Source organism: Eumetopias jubatus, unplaced genomic scaffold (assembly GCF_037043125.1).
Source record: "Eumetopias jubatus isolate StellerSeaLion01/CBP00866 unplaced genomic scaffold, mEumJub1_p1.0 scaffold_5, whole genome shotgun sequence".
NCBI classification, from domain to species: domain Eukaryota; kingdom Metazoa; phylum Chordata; class Mammalia; order Carnivora; family Otariidae; genus Eumetopias; species Eumetopias jubatus.
In genome coordinates, this window is record NW_028274811.1 from 31,449,584 (window position 1) to 31,464,151 (window position 14,568).

Below are 14,568 nucleotides of genomic sequence, written 5' to 3' on the forward strand. Positions count from 1 at the left end.
TTTACAGTCACAAGGAAGGAGGTAGGAAAGGTGTATTCACTTGCTTTGGTAAAATGAGTAGGAGGGGTGCCCCAAATAGGCTTCCTCTGTAATTACTAACGCCTTGGGGAAGAAGGCAGGACAAAGAGTGAGGTCTCAGTGACAGATGAGGACACCGTAGCTCCGAGGAATTGGTGACCTACCTTCAGGGTTGGGAACTTCATCTGCTCCAGGCTACAAGATTCTGAGAAATGATGGGGCGACTGCGTGGCTCAGTCGTTAGAGGTGTCTGCCTTCGGCTCAGGTCATGATCCCAGGGTCCTGGGATCGAGCCCCGCATCAGGCTCCCTGCTCGGTGGGAAGCCTGCTTCTCCCTCTCCCACTCCCCCTGCTTGTGTTCCCTCTCTCGCTGTGTCCCTCTCTGTCAAATAAATAAAATCTTAAAAAAAAAAAAAGATTCTGAGAAATAAGCCACCAAACAGGAAGAGACAAGTCTGACTTATAGAGGAAAGAAACCTCAAGGGTAGGGAAAGGCTTCAGCCCCTCTGTCAGCCTGGGAGGGAAGAAGGGCTGGTGGGGTGGGGTGGGGTGGGGCGGGGTGGGGCGGGGCTTTCCTTGGAGGCTTTGGGCTGAGTCCTTCCTTCCTGGTCCCCCATTGGGTCAGGGGCTCCTGCAGCCCTGCCAGTGAGGGACAAATGAGAAGAGCTGTTGATTTTTCCCCCTTGGCTATTCAGAATTTCCCCCACATAAATACTGAGAAAGACCCTGCCCTCTCCTCACTTCTCTGGAGTTGGCCCTGGGCTGGACTGGTCCCCTGGGGGTGAGCAAGGCCATGGGGGACCTGTTTATGCTCAGGGTAGCTGTGGGCATATGCTATGCCACCTTCACTGCCTCCGCCTGGTAAGTCCTTCCCCTGCCCGCACCTTCCCCACTCCCCACCGAGGCGACCCCCATTATCTCAGCCCCATTCACCACTGCCTCACTTTTTCTCTTTTTGATAGGTCAGTGAACAATTTCCTGGTAACAGGTCCCAAGGTAGGATGGTCTCTGGCTCCTGTTTTTACCCATCCGGGTTCCTAAGGGAACTCTTCTGGCGAAAGAAAGGAGGGGAGGGGAGACAGCGCCAGAAGTCCCCCACCCAGAGGAACCCACAATTGTTTCTCCCTGGAGAGCTAACCCATTTGAGTCCTGCCTGCTCCTCCCCCAACCCCAGACAACCTGAGCGGAGCCAGGGCTGACCTTCATGGCCCTTTTCCCTTTGCCAGGCCTATCTGACCTACACAACCAGCGTGGCCCTGGGAGCCCAGAGTGGCATTGAGGAGTGTAAGTTCCAATTTGCTTGGGAACGCTGGAACTGCCCGGAAAATGCTCTCCAGCTCTCCACTCACAACAGGCTAAGAAGTGGTAAGTTTGTGCACCTACACAAAGGGGTACCTGTGCATGGAGGTGGGCTTTCAGTATGTGTATGTCTGGCATGTATGACATCTCTATGCACAGTGAAATGGAAAGGGTATCAGTGATCTGCCGATCTGCCACTTCCTTGCTGTGAAACTCTGAGTGAGTTACATCCTCTCTCCAACCCCAGTTTTGTCATTGGGTCAATAAGGCCAGCTCTACTTAGCTCACCAGGAGTACTGTAAGGGTTGAAGGAGGTGAGTACAAAGGTATTTCCATACAAATGTAATAATTTCTCTGTTTTTTAAAATGCATGCCTATATTTGTGTGTTTGTATACACTTATCTTGCCCTGAGTTGCATGAAATAAAAACAGGGAAGGGGCTCTGTGTTTGCAGCCCCTGAGGAGTTTCCCATCTGCCCAGCTGTCGTAAAATCCCAACAACAGAGAAGCTGAAAGATCACATTGAGCTGTGTCGTGTGTGTGTCATCGTGCACACACCTGTTCAGCTCTTTATAACTGTGTGTAGTAGTTTACATAAAGGTCATTTATATACAAACAATAGAGTTGCCTGAGAAGAGGTGGGGGAAGGGAGTAAAGAAGATGTGGATGAAGAGAAGTATCTTCCCGTGGGGTATACAGGCAGAATGGGGAGTGTGTGGAAATGAAACGGGACAATGTTTTTTAAAGAGTTTAGTAAGATACGAGCTCAGTAAATGGTAGCCACGGTCATTATAAGTAACACATAATTCCTGCTTCATATCAGAAGGAAGAAAAGGCCCTTCTCTCTTTCCTAAGCCAGCTACATGGCCCTGAGTCTTCATAGCCCAAGGACCAGAAGCAGTGGCTAATGAACAGAAGGCCAGACTGGATTTCAGGAGAGCAGGGTCTTGGTCCCAATACAAATGGTGAGGAGAGTGGCCTTGGTCCCATCACTCTCTGTCTGGGTTTTACTATCCCCACCCCCATGGGGATACTCATGTCTGCCTGAAAGACGTAAGGGTGCTGGAAAGACATGCCCTGTTCTCTCAAGGAGAAGAGCCTCCTCTTAAACCCAAAAGGGGCACCATTGCTTTTCCAAAGCCTCTGCTTTGGGTCGTCAGGGTCCAAGTTTCCAGTCCCCTCTTTCTCTCCAAAGCCACCAGGGAGACTTCCTTCATTCATGCCATCAGCTCTGCGGGAGTCATGTACACCATCACCAAGAACTGTAGCATGGGCGACTTTGAAAACTGTGGCTGTGATGAGTCAAAAAATGGAAAAACAGGTAAGTTGTGCTCTCTGATGTGGGTGGGAAGAAGTGAGGGATGCAGAGCTACATGCAGGCTAAGGTCTTCCAGGAAAAGGCTAAAGGACACAGGTCCCTCAAACCCCTAGATGCTACCAGCAACTTTTTGGTGCTGAGGGAGTTCCTGGACCTATACCCTATACCCTTCCAAGAGTTGAGCCTGGGTCCATGATTTTAGGATCACCAAGTAGCACCGAGCTCTAAAAGCAACAAGACATCTAGGAATGAGAAGGCCAAAGAGAGCTTAAAGCTAACCCTCATATTTCAGGCCGAGAATGGCTTGGCCACAATCCAGAGCTACTCAGTTATTTGTAGACCATCTAAGAGACTCAGATTTGTCATTAAAGAGGGAGGAGATGGCTCTAACAAGACTACTGTAGGGTAATGGTGCAGAATTCCAGAATGTTTGAGCTGCAACGAACCTCTAAGATCATCTAGGCCAGGCTTAGTATGGCTACATTTACTGAGGGTATAGAGACTAATTGCCTAGAGATGGAATGTACCTGAATGGTGGGCAGTTGGTTTTGTGAAAAGGACCTCACCCACCCACCCTGAGCACCTCTACTTCCTGGTCTCACCTGCAGCTTTATACGCTTCTAGAGCTCTTGGGGGATGGTTTGGCTATGTTCGCCAAAGTGACCTTGACTTTTCTCCTGAAACTTAGCAGGGAAGTGGTGTGCAGAACTTCCTCTTTCCTTATGTGCAGGAGGTCATGGCTGGATCTGGGGAGGCTGCAGCGACAATGTGGAATTTGGGGAAAGGATCTCCAAACTCTTTGTGGACAGCCTGGAAAAGGGAAAGGATGCTAGAGCCCTGATGAATCTTCACAACAACAGGGCAGGCAGGCTGGTAGGTATAGGAGTCCACGAGCGAACCATCAGGATCAGTACTGGCAAGAGCCTCACATCTATACAGCCCTTGCAACTTAACAAGAGCTATCTCATACCCATGTGTCATCCCTTCACCACCTATCAAGACTGGAATGGCTACCCCCATTCTGTGGATGGCACAGCCAGTTCAGGCTGAGCCCAGTGTCTTGGCCAAGGCAATACAACTTATGAGCATCAGAATCAGGCAATAAACTCAGATCTTCTACTTTAGTCTTATTACTAATCATTATGGTCTAGCCCCTTCCACAGGCAGGTTTCTGAGAACACAGAACAATACAGTACCAAAGCCTTGCTCTCATGATTTAAAATTTTAACCACTTCAACTGTGTTCTAGGAAATTAATGGGGGGGGTTATCAGCTAACCTGTATCCTAAGATCTGTCTGGACTTCGAGGGATTGGGACTGATCTAGGCTTCTCTGGAGGGTCTATTTTCCCCCCAAGACTTCTGGAGTGTTCTGAACTCAAATCTGGAAGCAAGTTGGATTTAAAGCTAAGAGCATAAAAATTTCCCTTTGAACCTATACCCAGACGACCTGGTTGCCCAGAGCAATGGGAAGAGGTTTTCAAGGCAATTACACACATGAGTAATTGCTTCGGCGGTAGGGGTTCAGACTGCATGAGCTCCCTTCCCTCTGGGAGAGAACAAATCCAAACCCTCACCAATACTCTAGCCCCTACCTTGAAAACAATAATAGTGCCAATGATCATATCTTCTTCTTTAATTGACACAGTACCCTCTTAACCATTCTTATTCTAATGAGAGAGGGAAACAAGCTCAACAAGTGATGGAGTTGGGCCTAGAGCCTAGGTTTCCTGATTCCTCAACACTTGCCTGATTTCCCCAAAGAATACCCAAGGGTGCTTTAAAAGTACCCTTACCAAGGCCTTTCCACCCCTGAACACTCCAACTGAGAAGATCTGAGGTGGGGTCCAGGAATAGCGTTTTTCACAGGCCTCCCCCATAATTCTGATGTTCCTCCAAAGTTAAGCAGCACAACTTTAAAATATCCCATTTGGGGCACCTGGGTGGCTCAGTCGTTGGGCATCTGCCTTCGGCTCAGGTCATGATCCCAGGGTCCTGGGATCGAGTCCCACATCGGGCTCCCTGCTCAGCGGGAGGCCTGCTTCTCCCTCTCCCCCTCCCCCTACTTGTGTTCCCTCTCTCGCTGTCAAATAAATAAAATCTTAAAAAAAATATATCCCATTTGGTTGCTAGCCTTCGGTCTTCTCTACCCAGAATCCTCTCTTTCTCTCTCTGAAGGCAGTGAGAGCCATCATGAGAAGGACCTGCAAATGCCATGGCATCTCCGGGAGTTGCAGCATCCAGACATGCTGGCTGCAGCTGGCTGACTTCCGGGAGATGGGGGACTACTTGAAGGCCAAGTATGACCGGGCCCTGAAAATTGAGATGGATAAGCGGCAGCTGAGGGCGGGCAACAGCGCTGAGGGCCGCTGGGCACCCACGGAGGCCTTCCTTCCCAGCGCAGAGGCTGAGCTGATCTTTTTAGAGGAATCGCCAGACTACTGTACCCGCAACTCCAGCCTGGGCGTCTCTGGCACAGAAGGTCGGGAGTGTCTGCAGAACAACCACAACGCATCTCGGTGGGAGCAACGCAGCTGCGGGCGCTTGTGCACCGAGTGTGGCCTGCAGGTGGAGGAGAGAAGAGCCGAGGCTCTCAGCAGCTGCAACTGCAAATTCCAGTGGTGCTGTACGGTCCGGTGTGAGCAGTGCAGGCACGTGGTGAACAAGTACTACTGCTCACGCCCCCCAGGCAGCGCGTGGTCCGGGGGCGGAGCCAGGGCCTGACAGCACCCCAAGCAGAATCACTTGCTCGGCTGCATGACAAAGGAGGCGGGCACGGTTTCTCTCTCAGAGACAGTGAATTCGAAAACAACTGGAAAATCACTGGGTTGGGCTGTAGCCCTCTTCATATCAATTCGTGGGGGAAACGGAGGCCCAAGCTTATACAGCGTATTCTCGACAGAGTTGAAATTGGAGCCCGGCCTTCCAACGTGGGCAGACCCCGTCTCCTCTCTCCTGCACGTTATTTCCTGGTCTTTGCGCCTGGCCTTTTGCAGCTTGCTAGAGGGGAGTTTGGTTTGGGGGTCTTATCCAGAGGGACCCTCAAAGTACTTGTCACTGTAAGTTTCAGAGGGAATGGAAGCAAAAAACTAAGAGTTCAGTCCGGACTTCTGAAGGAGCAACCTTCCCCGATGCTGGCTAGCTCAAGCAAGACCAACTATATGTTCATGCATATAAGTGGGGCAGAGACCACAGACCTACCTAGTGGGAGGTTTTTTAGGGTGTTGGGCTTTTCGTCTGAGTATGCACTTTTAAAAAGTTCTTGGGGCGGGCGCCTGGGTGGCTCAGATGGTTAAGCGTCTGCCTTCGGCTCAGGTCATGATCCCAGGGTCCGGGGATCGAGTCCCGCATCGGGCTCCCTGCTCCTTGGGAGCCTGCTTCTCCCTCTGCCTCTCTCCCTCTCTCTCCCTCTCTCTCTCTCTCTCTCTGTCTCTCATGAATAAATAAATAAAATCTTAAAAAAAAATAAAAAGTTCTTGGGGCACCTGACTGGCTCAGCTGGTAGAGCATGTGATTCTTGATCTTGAGGTTGTGAGTTTAAGCCCCTCACTGGGTGCAGAGCTTACTTAAAAGAAAAAAAAAAGTTCTCCCCCACAAAACCCTGGGGAAACTAGGACCCAACATAAGCTGAGGACTTTCCCAGCTCAGAAACCACCTCTGTAACCATGGAAAAAGAATGGTCATAGTAAGTGGGCAGGTGACCCCAACTTACCAAGAAAGGCTCCCCTCCACCACCCCGCCCATAGAGGAATTTTTTTTCCCCCAAAGAGCTGTAAAATGACTCTGTCTTGTTATTTTCCCAGACTGGGAACTCAACTGTGTTTTGCAATAAATGCTAGACTATATATCCACCTGAGACCTTTTATTTCTCTCTTTAAAGGGAAACCTTAGTTTAAGAAAGGGAATGGGAAACTCTGTTTGTATATTCCAATTATGCACAAGGCTAAGGGAAAAACTGGAAATATCCAACCCCCTTGATATAAGTGTTTAAGAGATAATATAATTGAGAATCAGGAACTGGCCAATAGGAAAACAATCCAGACTCCCAGATTTAGAAGGTGTTATTTTAATGCAACCAAAGAAACTTGAGGGACAAGGAAGCCCTTTGAACTTGAACCATATTCAAAGTGTGTTTGCTCTCTTAACTTGGGCTTCCCGGGGTGTCTGTATGCCTCGGGGAGAACCTGGGCAAGAGACTAGGAAAGTTGTGGATTCTACCTTCCTCATTTGCACTTCTACATCTTCCACTGGCAATCTTGGGGTGGGGAGCCCCTGGGAGCTCAACAACTGGTCTCCTAAATCTGAGCATCCCAGCTTTGGGAGTCTCCCATCTGTGCAAAGGCCAAGCACCCTGCAGGGAGGAGGTATTTCAGATATGTTGAATAAACAAGTAAAATGATCACCAAGAGTGGGGAAACACTTTCAGCCTAACGTTTTAAATTATAAAACAATTTAAATATTCAACAGTAGGGCAAACTAGTTGAATCATGGCCCCACAATGGAATATCAACCATTAAAATAATATTCTGGAGAAACACTTAGCAACGTGAAAAACAGACATGATATATTAAGTGAATAAAGTTAATTACAAAAACAGCATGTTCAGGAAAACCCAATTTTGTTTTTTAAAACAGGAAAATACTGGGGCATCTACTGGCTCAGTTAAGTCATGCCACGCTTGATCTCAGGGTCGTGAGTTCAAGCCCCACATTGGGCATATAACTTACTTAAGAAAATATGAGGGGTGCCTGGGTGGCTCAGTTGTTAGGTGTCTGCCTTCGGCTCAGGTCATGATCCCGGGGTCCTGGGATCGAGCCCCGCGTCGGGCTCCCTGCTCGGCGGGAAGCCTGCTTCTCCCTCTCCCACTCCCCCGGCTCCTGTTCCCTCTCTTGCTGTCTCTCTCTGTCAAATGAATAAATAAAATCTTTAAAAAAAAAAAAAAGAAAATATGAAAACATTTGCTGTCATGTAATAAAATACAGTAATTTGTTTTCCTTTTTGTGTTTTTCTGTATTTTTACATTTCTCTACAATAAACAAATTTTTTCTTACCAAAAAGAATGAGTTACTGGGGGTACCTGGCTGGCTCAGTCAGTAGAGCATGTGACTCTTGATCTCAGGGTTGTGAGTTCGAGCCCCCTTAAAAATAAATAAATAAATAGAAAGATAGATAGGGGCGCCTGGGTGGCGTCTGCCTTCAGCTCAGGTCATGATCCCAGGGTCCTGGGATGGAGCCCTGCATTGTGATCCCTGCTCAGTGGGGAGCCTGCTTCTCTCTCTCCCTCTGCCTGCCCCCCCCACTCTCTCTCTCTCAAATGGATAAATAAAATCTTTTTAAAAAATAAATGAATAAAAATTAAAAAAAATACTTGTCATAAAATACTTGTAGAAAAAAGAATGAGTTATTTTTTTAAAATGCCAACAGGAAATAACCCCTCTTTTTTTTTTAGTGAAAAGGAAGGTGAAATATTCATTAAGGAAGATGACATCTCAAGAGAAACCATAAGCAGGTACCTTGAAAGCTCACTGTGGTCTCTATTCCTTCTGGTGCATTGATAACTCTCACAAGATGCCAGAGACAAGGAGAAATCCATTAAAGTGCAGCCTATGTCAAAGAAATGGAAGATTTCCTCCACCTCTCTCCTAAGAAAGTTTACAGAAAGGGCGCCTGGGTGGCTCAGTTGGTTAAGCGACTGCCTTCGGCTCAGGTCATGATCCTGGAGTCCCGGGATCGAGTCCCGCATCGGGCTCCCTGCTCAGCGGGGAGTCTGCTTCTCCCTCTGACCCTCCTCCCTCTCGTGCTCTCTGTCTCTCATTCTCTCTCTCTCTCATAAATAAATAAAATCTTTAAAAAAATAAAAAAATAAAGAAAGTTTACAGAAAGACACCACAGTTAGTGACAGAGAAAGTGTCTGTGTGTGGTGGTAGTGGAAATGGGAACGAGACACTACCTTAGCACAAGAATTATGGTGAAGAAATAGGCAACCAATGGGGCGCCTGGATGGCTTAGTGGGTTAAGCCTCTGCCTTCGGCTCAGGTCATGATCCTGGAGTCCCAGGATCGAGTCTGGGGCTCCCTGCTCAGCAGGGAGCCTGCTTCTCCCTCTGCCCCTCACCCCACTCATGCTCTCTCTTTCTCTCAAATAAATAAATAAAATCTTGAAGAAGAAGAAGAAATAGGCAACCAAAAGAAAAGACTATTAACCTGGGGCTCAGAGAGAAACAAAAATCATAAAATGATGTGCCCTTGAAGTCAATCCTCCAGTAGACAAAGATGCCAAAGTACCCATCATGAAACCTGAGTTGTGACACTGTGCTAAGGAAATGAACAAACTAGATTTTTCTCCCTTCATTCCTAACTGAATCCCCAACCAAAGGACCCAGGTACTTGACTCTTTGACACCCCCCCCAACCCCCAGACCTTGCCCACATTCCCAAGTAATCCTAGGGGGGATTTTCAGAAACAAAACTATCCCTGCTGCCCTGTACAAACATGATCATTCAAGAAGAGCATGCCTTATGTCTTCTGTGGGTTTATATCTGAGGTTTTCAACTAATGAAACCCAGAGCAATTGGGAATTCCATGAAAAGAATTCCTACTACCCCAAAAAGCCCCTAGTCCCACTCCTCCCAAGTCTCTCTCATCCTCATTGATCTTACCTTCATGGGAATCAATCACATCAACAAACCTTCCTACATAGACCCTGAGCCAGAAACTAAAGGAATTTAGATCTCTCTACATCCATCACCGTCCTGTCAAGGATTCATTCCAAGGCATTGCAGTGTTATTCAGATTCATTAGTTACAACCCCACCCTCCTTCCCTTTTGGCTCATCCTTAACAAACTGGCTATCATTAAGGTGACAGAACAGTAAAACTCCTATATTCAATAGGTTCAGGGCCCAAGACAGGCAGACTGGCCACAATCTCTGGTGGATCCTGAAAACCTGTTGAAAAAAGAATCAACTCAATGAGGTAAACCTGTCCATGAGGCAATCCACATATTTCAGATGCAGGCACTACTTCACATGGCCTGGAGAATAGAAGCCTGTACTTTCTCAGTCTAGGTTAAGAGAAAAATATGCTTCTGCTTGCCAGGCCCCTCCAAAGCTTTTTCTCCTCCCCCTCCTCCTCCTTCCAGCTGACCTTTGCCATGAGTAGAATTAGGGACTCCCAAGAAAACTCCCAAGCTGACCTTTGCCATGAGTAGAATTAGGGACTCCCTAGGTCTGTTCCTAGAGCTCCTGTGGGCCCCTGCCGTTCTCCTCAGGGCTTGCCAATGGGCAGTTTTAACAGCAAGGGGGAAAAGGAAGTAATGGAGCACCTACTAAGTGCCAAGTGCTTAATATATATTATACGCTTCAATCCTGGGAACGATCCAATTAACATTACGCAATTATTCCCCTCTTATTACTGAGGAAACCGTGGCTTAGGTAAGTTAAGCACCCAACCCGAAATTAAACACAAGAAGGTGGATTTGAATTCAGGCTGCTATCACCCACATCTGTACTCTTTCTCGACACCACTGAGGCTCTGGGAGCCCAGGGAATCTCTGGTGACATTCTTAACTGTCCTGACAGCTTTGCAGAATGACTACCATTCATATGCAGTGAAAGGTGCCCTCTTCCTCTCTCCTGGGCAAGCCGAAGAGTTAAATTTCTCAGCCCTTCTCCAGAATGGAGAAACCTAACTTTTGACTTGCAAAGGTCTTCCTTAGAATGATAAAGCAAGATAGCCTGACTCCTGCTGACTTGGGAGGGCAGAATCCTGCTTCGTTAGGGGGTACTCAAAGAAAAAGGCTAACAATTATGGTCTATAGTACAGGTCAAAGTTTCAAAGGAATGTCAAAGGAGGAGTGTTTATTTTAGAGGGCAGAGGAAGGAAAAACAGGATCCAGAGAAAGAAATTTCTAGCCCCAGACCACAAACTACTTATAATAATTGATCACAAAAGCCAGAGAGAGACTCAGGGCCCAGATACAGATGTTCGGGTTGGGGGAAATGAAATGAAAGCAAGAACCAGAGCAAGGCTTCAGGAGAAGTTAAAGACCTTTGAGTATGACTACAGCTCTAAACCAGCTAATCCCGCCGCATTCCCTAACAAGAGGGGGAAAAGCTGGTTTTAGAGGAGCAAAGTGTCCTGCCCGGTGTCACTAAAGGAGATGACTGAAGAGGTAACACTAGACTCCAAGGCCCTGAACATCGCCATGGCTAGTGCCCTGCCCACCCTGCCAGACTGCCCTTTTCATCAGGAAAGCGATGTTGGATGACCAATGCAAGTATTTTTTTTAAAGATTTTATTTATTTATTTGAGAGAATGGGAGATAGAGAGCACGAGAGGGAAGAGGGTCAGAGGGAGAGGCAGACTCCCTGCTGAGCAGGGAGCCCAATGTGGGACTCGATCCCGGGACTCCAGGATCATGACCTGAGCCGAAGGCAGTCGCTTAACCAACTGAGCCACCCAGGCGCCCTGACCAATTCAAGTATTGAGGAAATTAGGCCAAGGCTTCAGGAAGCCTCAGATTGTACTTGGTCAGCGAGGGAGTAGGGAGACTAGGGGTAAGGGAACTAGGCATGTGGGTAAGGGAAAAAGCCTGCTAGGGCACCAGGAGCCCAGATTCATTCCCACATTCCTCCCAGATTCTAGGTACCTGCGCAGACCTATGTTGAGGTACTGAGGTCCCTTATCATTTCTTCACCAGGACCTTCTTGCAGTCCATAAGAGATCACTTGATTCAGCCACGTGCTTCTTAACATAAGAGTTCCTAATCAAAAGCCTAAGGAAGAGGAGAACACTATATACTCTTGTTTTGAAAGACCATCAAGAGAGGAGCTTGGGGGCGCCTGGGTGGCTCAGATGGTTAAGCGTCTGCCTTCGGCTCAGGTCATGATCCCAGGGTCCTGGGATCGAGTCCCACATCGGGCTCCCTGCTCCTTGGGAGCCTGCTTCTCCCTCTGCTTCTCTCTCTCTCTCTCTCTCTCTCTCCTCCTCTGTCTCTCATGAATAAATAAATAAAATCTTTAAAAAAAAAAAAAAGAGAGGAGCTTGGGTTGCTCAGTCAGTTAAGCGTCTGCCTTGCGTTCATGATCCTGGGATGGAGCCCCGCGTCATTGGGCTCCCTGCTCGGCGGGGAGCCTGCTTCTCCTCCTCCCTCTGCCCCTCCACCACCGATCCTGCGCGCTCTCTCTCTCACAAAAAATGAAGTCCTAAAAAAAAAAAAAAAACAAGGAAAGAAAGACCGTCAAGGGAGGGGCGCCTGGGTGGTTCATTCAGTTAAGCGTCTGCCTTCCGCTCAGGTTATGATCCCAGAGTTCTGGGATAGAGTCCCGCATCGGGCTCCTGGCTCAGTGCAGAGTCTGCTTCTCCCTGTCCCTCTGCACTTCCCCCTGCTCGAGCTCTCTCTCCTCTCTCTCTCTCTAACAAATAAAGAGAGAAAGAAAATCTTAAAAAGAAAAGAAGAGAAGAGAAGAGAAAAACGCCATCAAGGGAGAGGGGGGAGCCAGCCCTTCCTTCCTTGTGATAAAGTGTTCATCAGGACATTTGCTGCATGTCTAACCTGAACCAGCACTGCTATATTTTAAGCTTACCAAATCCTCCAGGACCTCTCATTACGGATTCAGGCCTTCAAACTCTCCTTTTCTCCAAGCGACAGAACCCTAATTACTCCAGGGTCTCACTAGTTCTCCCTCACACTCTTTTTTACTGCTCTCTGCTGTCACAGAGCTTTGATGCCCTCATCAAGCCCTACATGCATTTCCCCATGGCCTGCGTACATTTCTAACCCCCATCATTTCAGCGAGGTAGCCTTGATTCCTACTCCATCAGCTGGGACCACAACCGTCAAAGTGGCAATGGTGCAAGGGCAAGAACATGAAACTGACAACCGGGACACACTTGCTTCTCTGCTCTCACCCTTGGAGATCTTATCTACTCCAAAATTCCAGTTCAATTTCCCTGCTGATGATGGCTAAATCCCCATCTCTGTGCAAATTCTAGGCACCACAGCTCTAATGCTTCACCAGCCATTTCTACTGGGATGACAACATTAATTTTCTCTTAGGACTTCTGTGGTCTAATGAAACTTTGAGTGACTGAGGCTTACTCCTGAATCTTCCCTGACTCCTCCCTCTGCTCTATTTTCTTTTTTTTTTTTTTAAGATTTTATTTATTTGACAGAGAGAGACACAGTGACAGAAGGAACACAAGAAGGGGGAGTGGGAGAGGGAGAAGCAGGCTTCCCGCTGAGCAGGGAGCACGATGCGGGACTTGATCCCAGGACTCTGGGATCATGACCTGAGCCACCCAGGCGCCCCCCTCTGCTCTACTTTTTATATTTAGTCATCTTCCTTTAGGTTTGGACTCCAAATCTGTACCCTCCTCTTCGTTACCTTTGCCTCCAGTCTTGACTAACACTGTTGTACCTTGTACCTGAATTTTGCACTAAATTTTGCACTCAATAAATGATATTTTGCCTCTCAACTCTCCACTTAACACATTGTTACCATTTTTATCTTACTAATATATCACATTCAATTCATCATCATTTGATTTAAAAACAAACAAGGGCACCTGGCTGGCTCAATTGGTAGAACATGTGACTCTTGATATCTGGGTCAGGAGTTTGAGTCCCACGTTGAGGGGCAGATTGTACTTAAAATTTTTAAAATCCTTAAAAAAAAAACAAAAACAAAACTTGCAATGTCCTAGAGAATAAAATCTCAATTCTTTGGTCTTGACATTTCAGGTCTCCTAAACTGCACAATATCCTGCAGTAAACATTAAAGTATTTTTTCTATAAATATATTCTCATAAAAATTCAAACAATTTAGGGCGCCTGGGTGGTTCAGTTGATTAAGCGACTGCTTTCGGCCCAGGTCATGATCCTGGAGTCCCGGGATCGAGTCCCACATCGGGCTCCCTGCTCAGCGGGGAGTCTGCTTCTCCCTCTGACCCTCCCCCCTCTCATGTGCTCTCTCTCTCTCATTCTCGCTCTCTCAAATAAATAAATAAAATCTTTAAAAAAAAAAAATTCAAACAATTTAGAAGTCAATAGACCAAAAAGTGAATAATCAGCCTTACTCCCTTCTTCCTCCAGCCCACTGCCCTTCCCACAGGTAACTGCTCCTAACTCACTTTTCCAACGCCATCCTTTGTTTCCTCAGCCCTAGCTAGACCAAATTATGCTAGTCCCTCACATATAGTATTCCCATCTAACTTCTGCGTCCCAGTGGAGACCGTCTTCTTCCCTGAAACACTTTTGCCCTAACTCCTGACTATCTAACTCAAACACTCTGTCCTTAAGGTTTATTGCCTGCTCCTTGAAATTGCCTTTTATTTGATAGAATCTAAATATCACTGCCTACGATATCTAGTCATTATGTATTTTTCTCTGTTTCAACAATAGAGCTGACAAGCCTCCCCCTTGGAGGCAGGACCATGTTACCTCTCCATGCCTCCGTAACTCTGCAAGTGGTGGGTGATTACTGCTCTTCTAACATTAAACAGCTCATGGAATCTCAGAGATGGAGAAGGCCTTCACCATCTCCTACAATCCTCTCAGCTTACAGACGAGGAAAGCTATTTGCCCAAGGTTATTTGGCTATAGGTAAAGGTCAAGCTGAAGATAGATCTCAGGTCTCCTAATTCCAAGTTCAAGCAACCGCTTGGTCCTTTGTTCTGGAAAAAATCCATACAATTCTCAGGCGCAACCAGCTGGGTAATAACTCAGATAGGTAACTGATTGGGGAGGGCTTGGATATGCTGTGTGAAATTTTAAAAAATTATTTATATAGGGCGCCTGGGTGGCTCAGATGGTTAAGCGTCTGCCTTTGGCTCAGGTCATGATCCCAGGGTCCTGGGATCGAGTCCCGCATCGGGCTCCCTGCTCCTTGGGAGCCTGCTTCTCCCTCTACTTCTCTCTCTCTCTCTCTCTCTCCC

General features: G+C 47.4%; 1 protein-coding gene across 1 annotated transcript; it reads left to right on the forward strand.

Moving 5' to 3' along the window:
* Positions 1–811: 811 nt before the first annotated feature.
* WNT8A (Wnt family member 8A) lies at positions 812–5,357 on the forward strand. The gene is made up of 6 exons (XM_028103440.1): positions 812–879; positions 981–1,014; positions 1,245–1,383; positions 2,513–2,638; positions 3,366–3,508; positions 4,812–5,357. The coding sequence occupies exons 1-6, from the start codon at positions 812–814 to the stop codon at positions 5,355–5,357; spliced, it is 1,056 nt and encodes a 351-aa protein (XP_027959241.1).
* Positions 5,358–14,568: the final 9,211 nt, after the last annotated feature.

Coding starts and splice junctions, on each gene's coding strand:
- WNT8A (XM_028103440.1), top strand. CDS start 812: ATGGGGGACCTGTTTATGCTCAGGGTAGCTGTGGGCATATGCTATGCC. Junction 1,384..2,512: donor TCACAACAGGCTAAGAAGTG/GTAAGTTTGTGC, acceptor TTCTCTCCAAAG/CCACCAGGGAGACTTCCTTC. Junction 2,639..3,365: donor GTCAAAAAATGGAAAAACAG/GTAAGTTGTGCT, acceptor CCTTATGTGCAG/GAGGTCATGGCTGGATCTGG.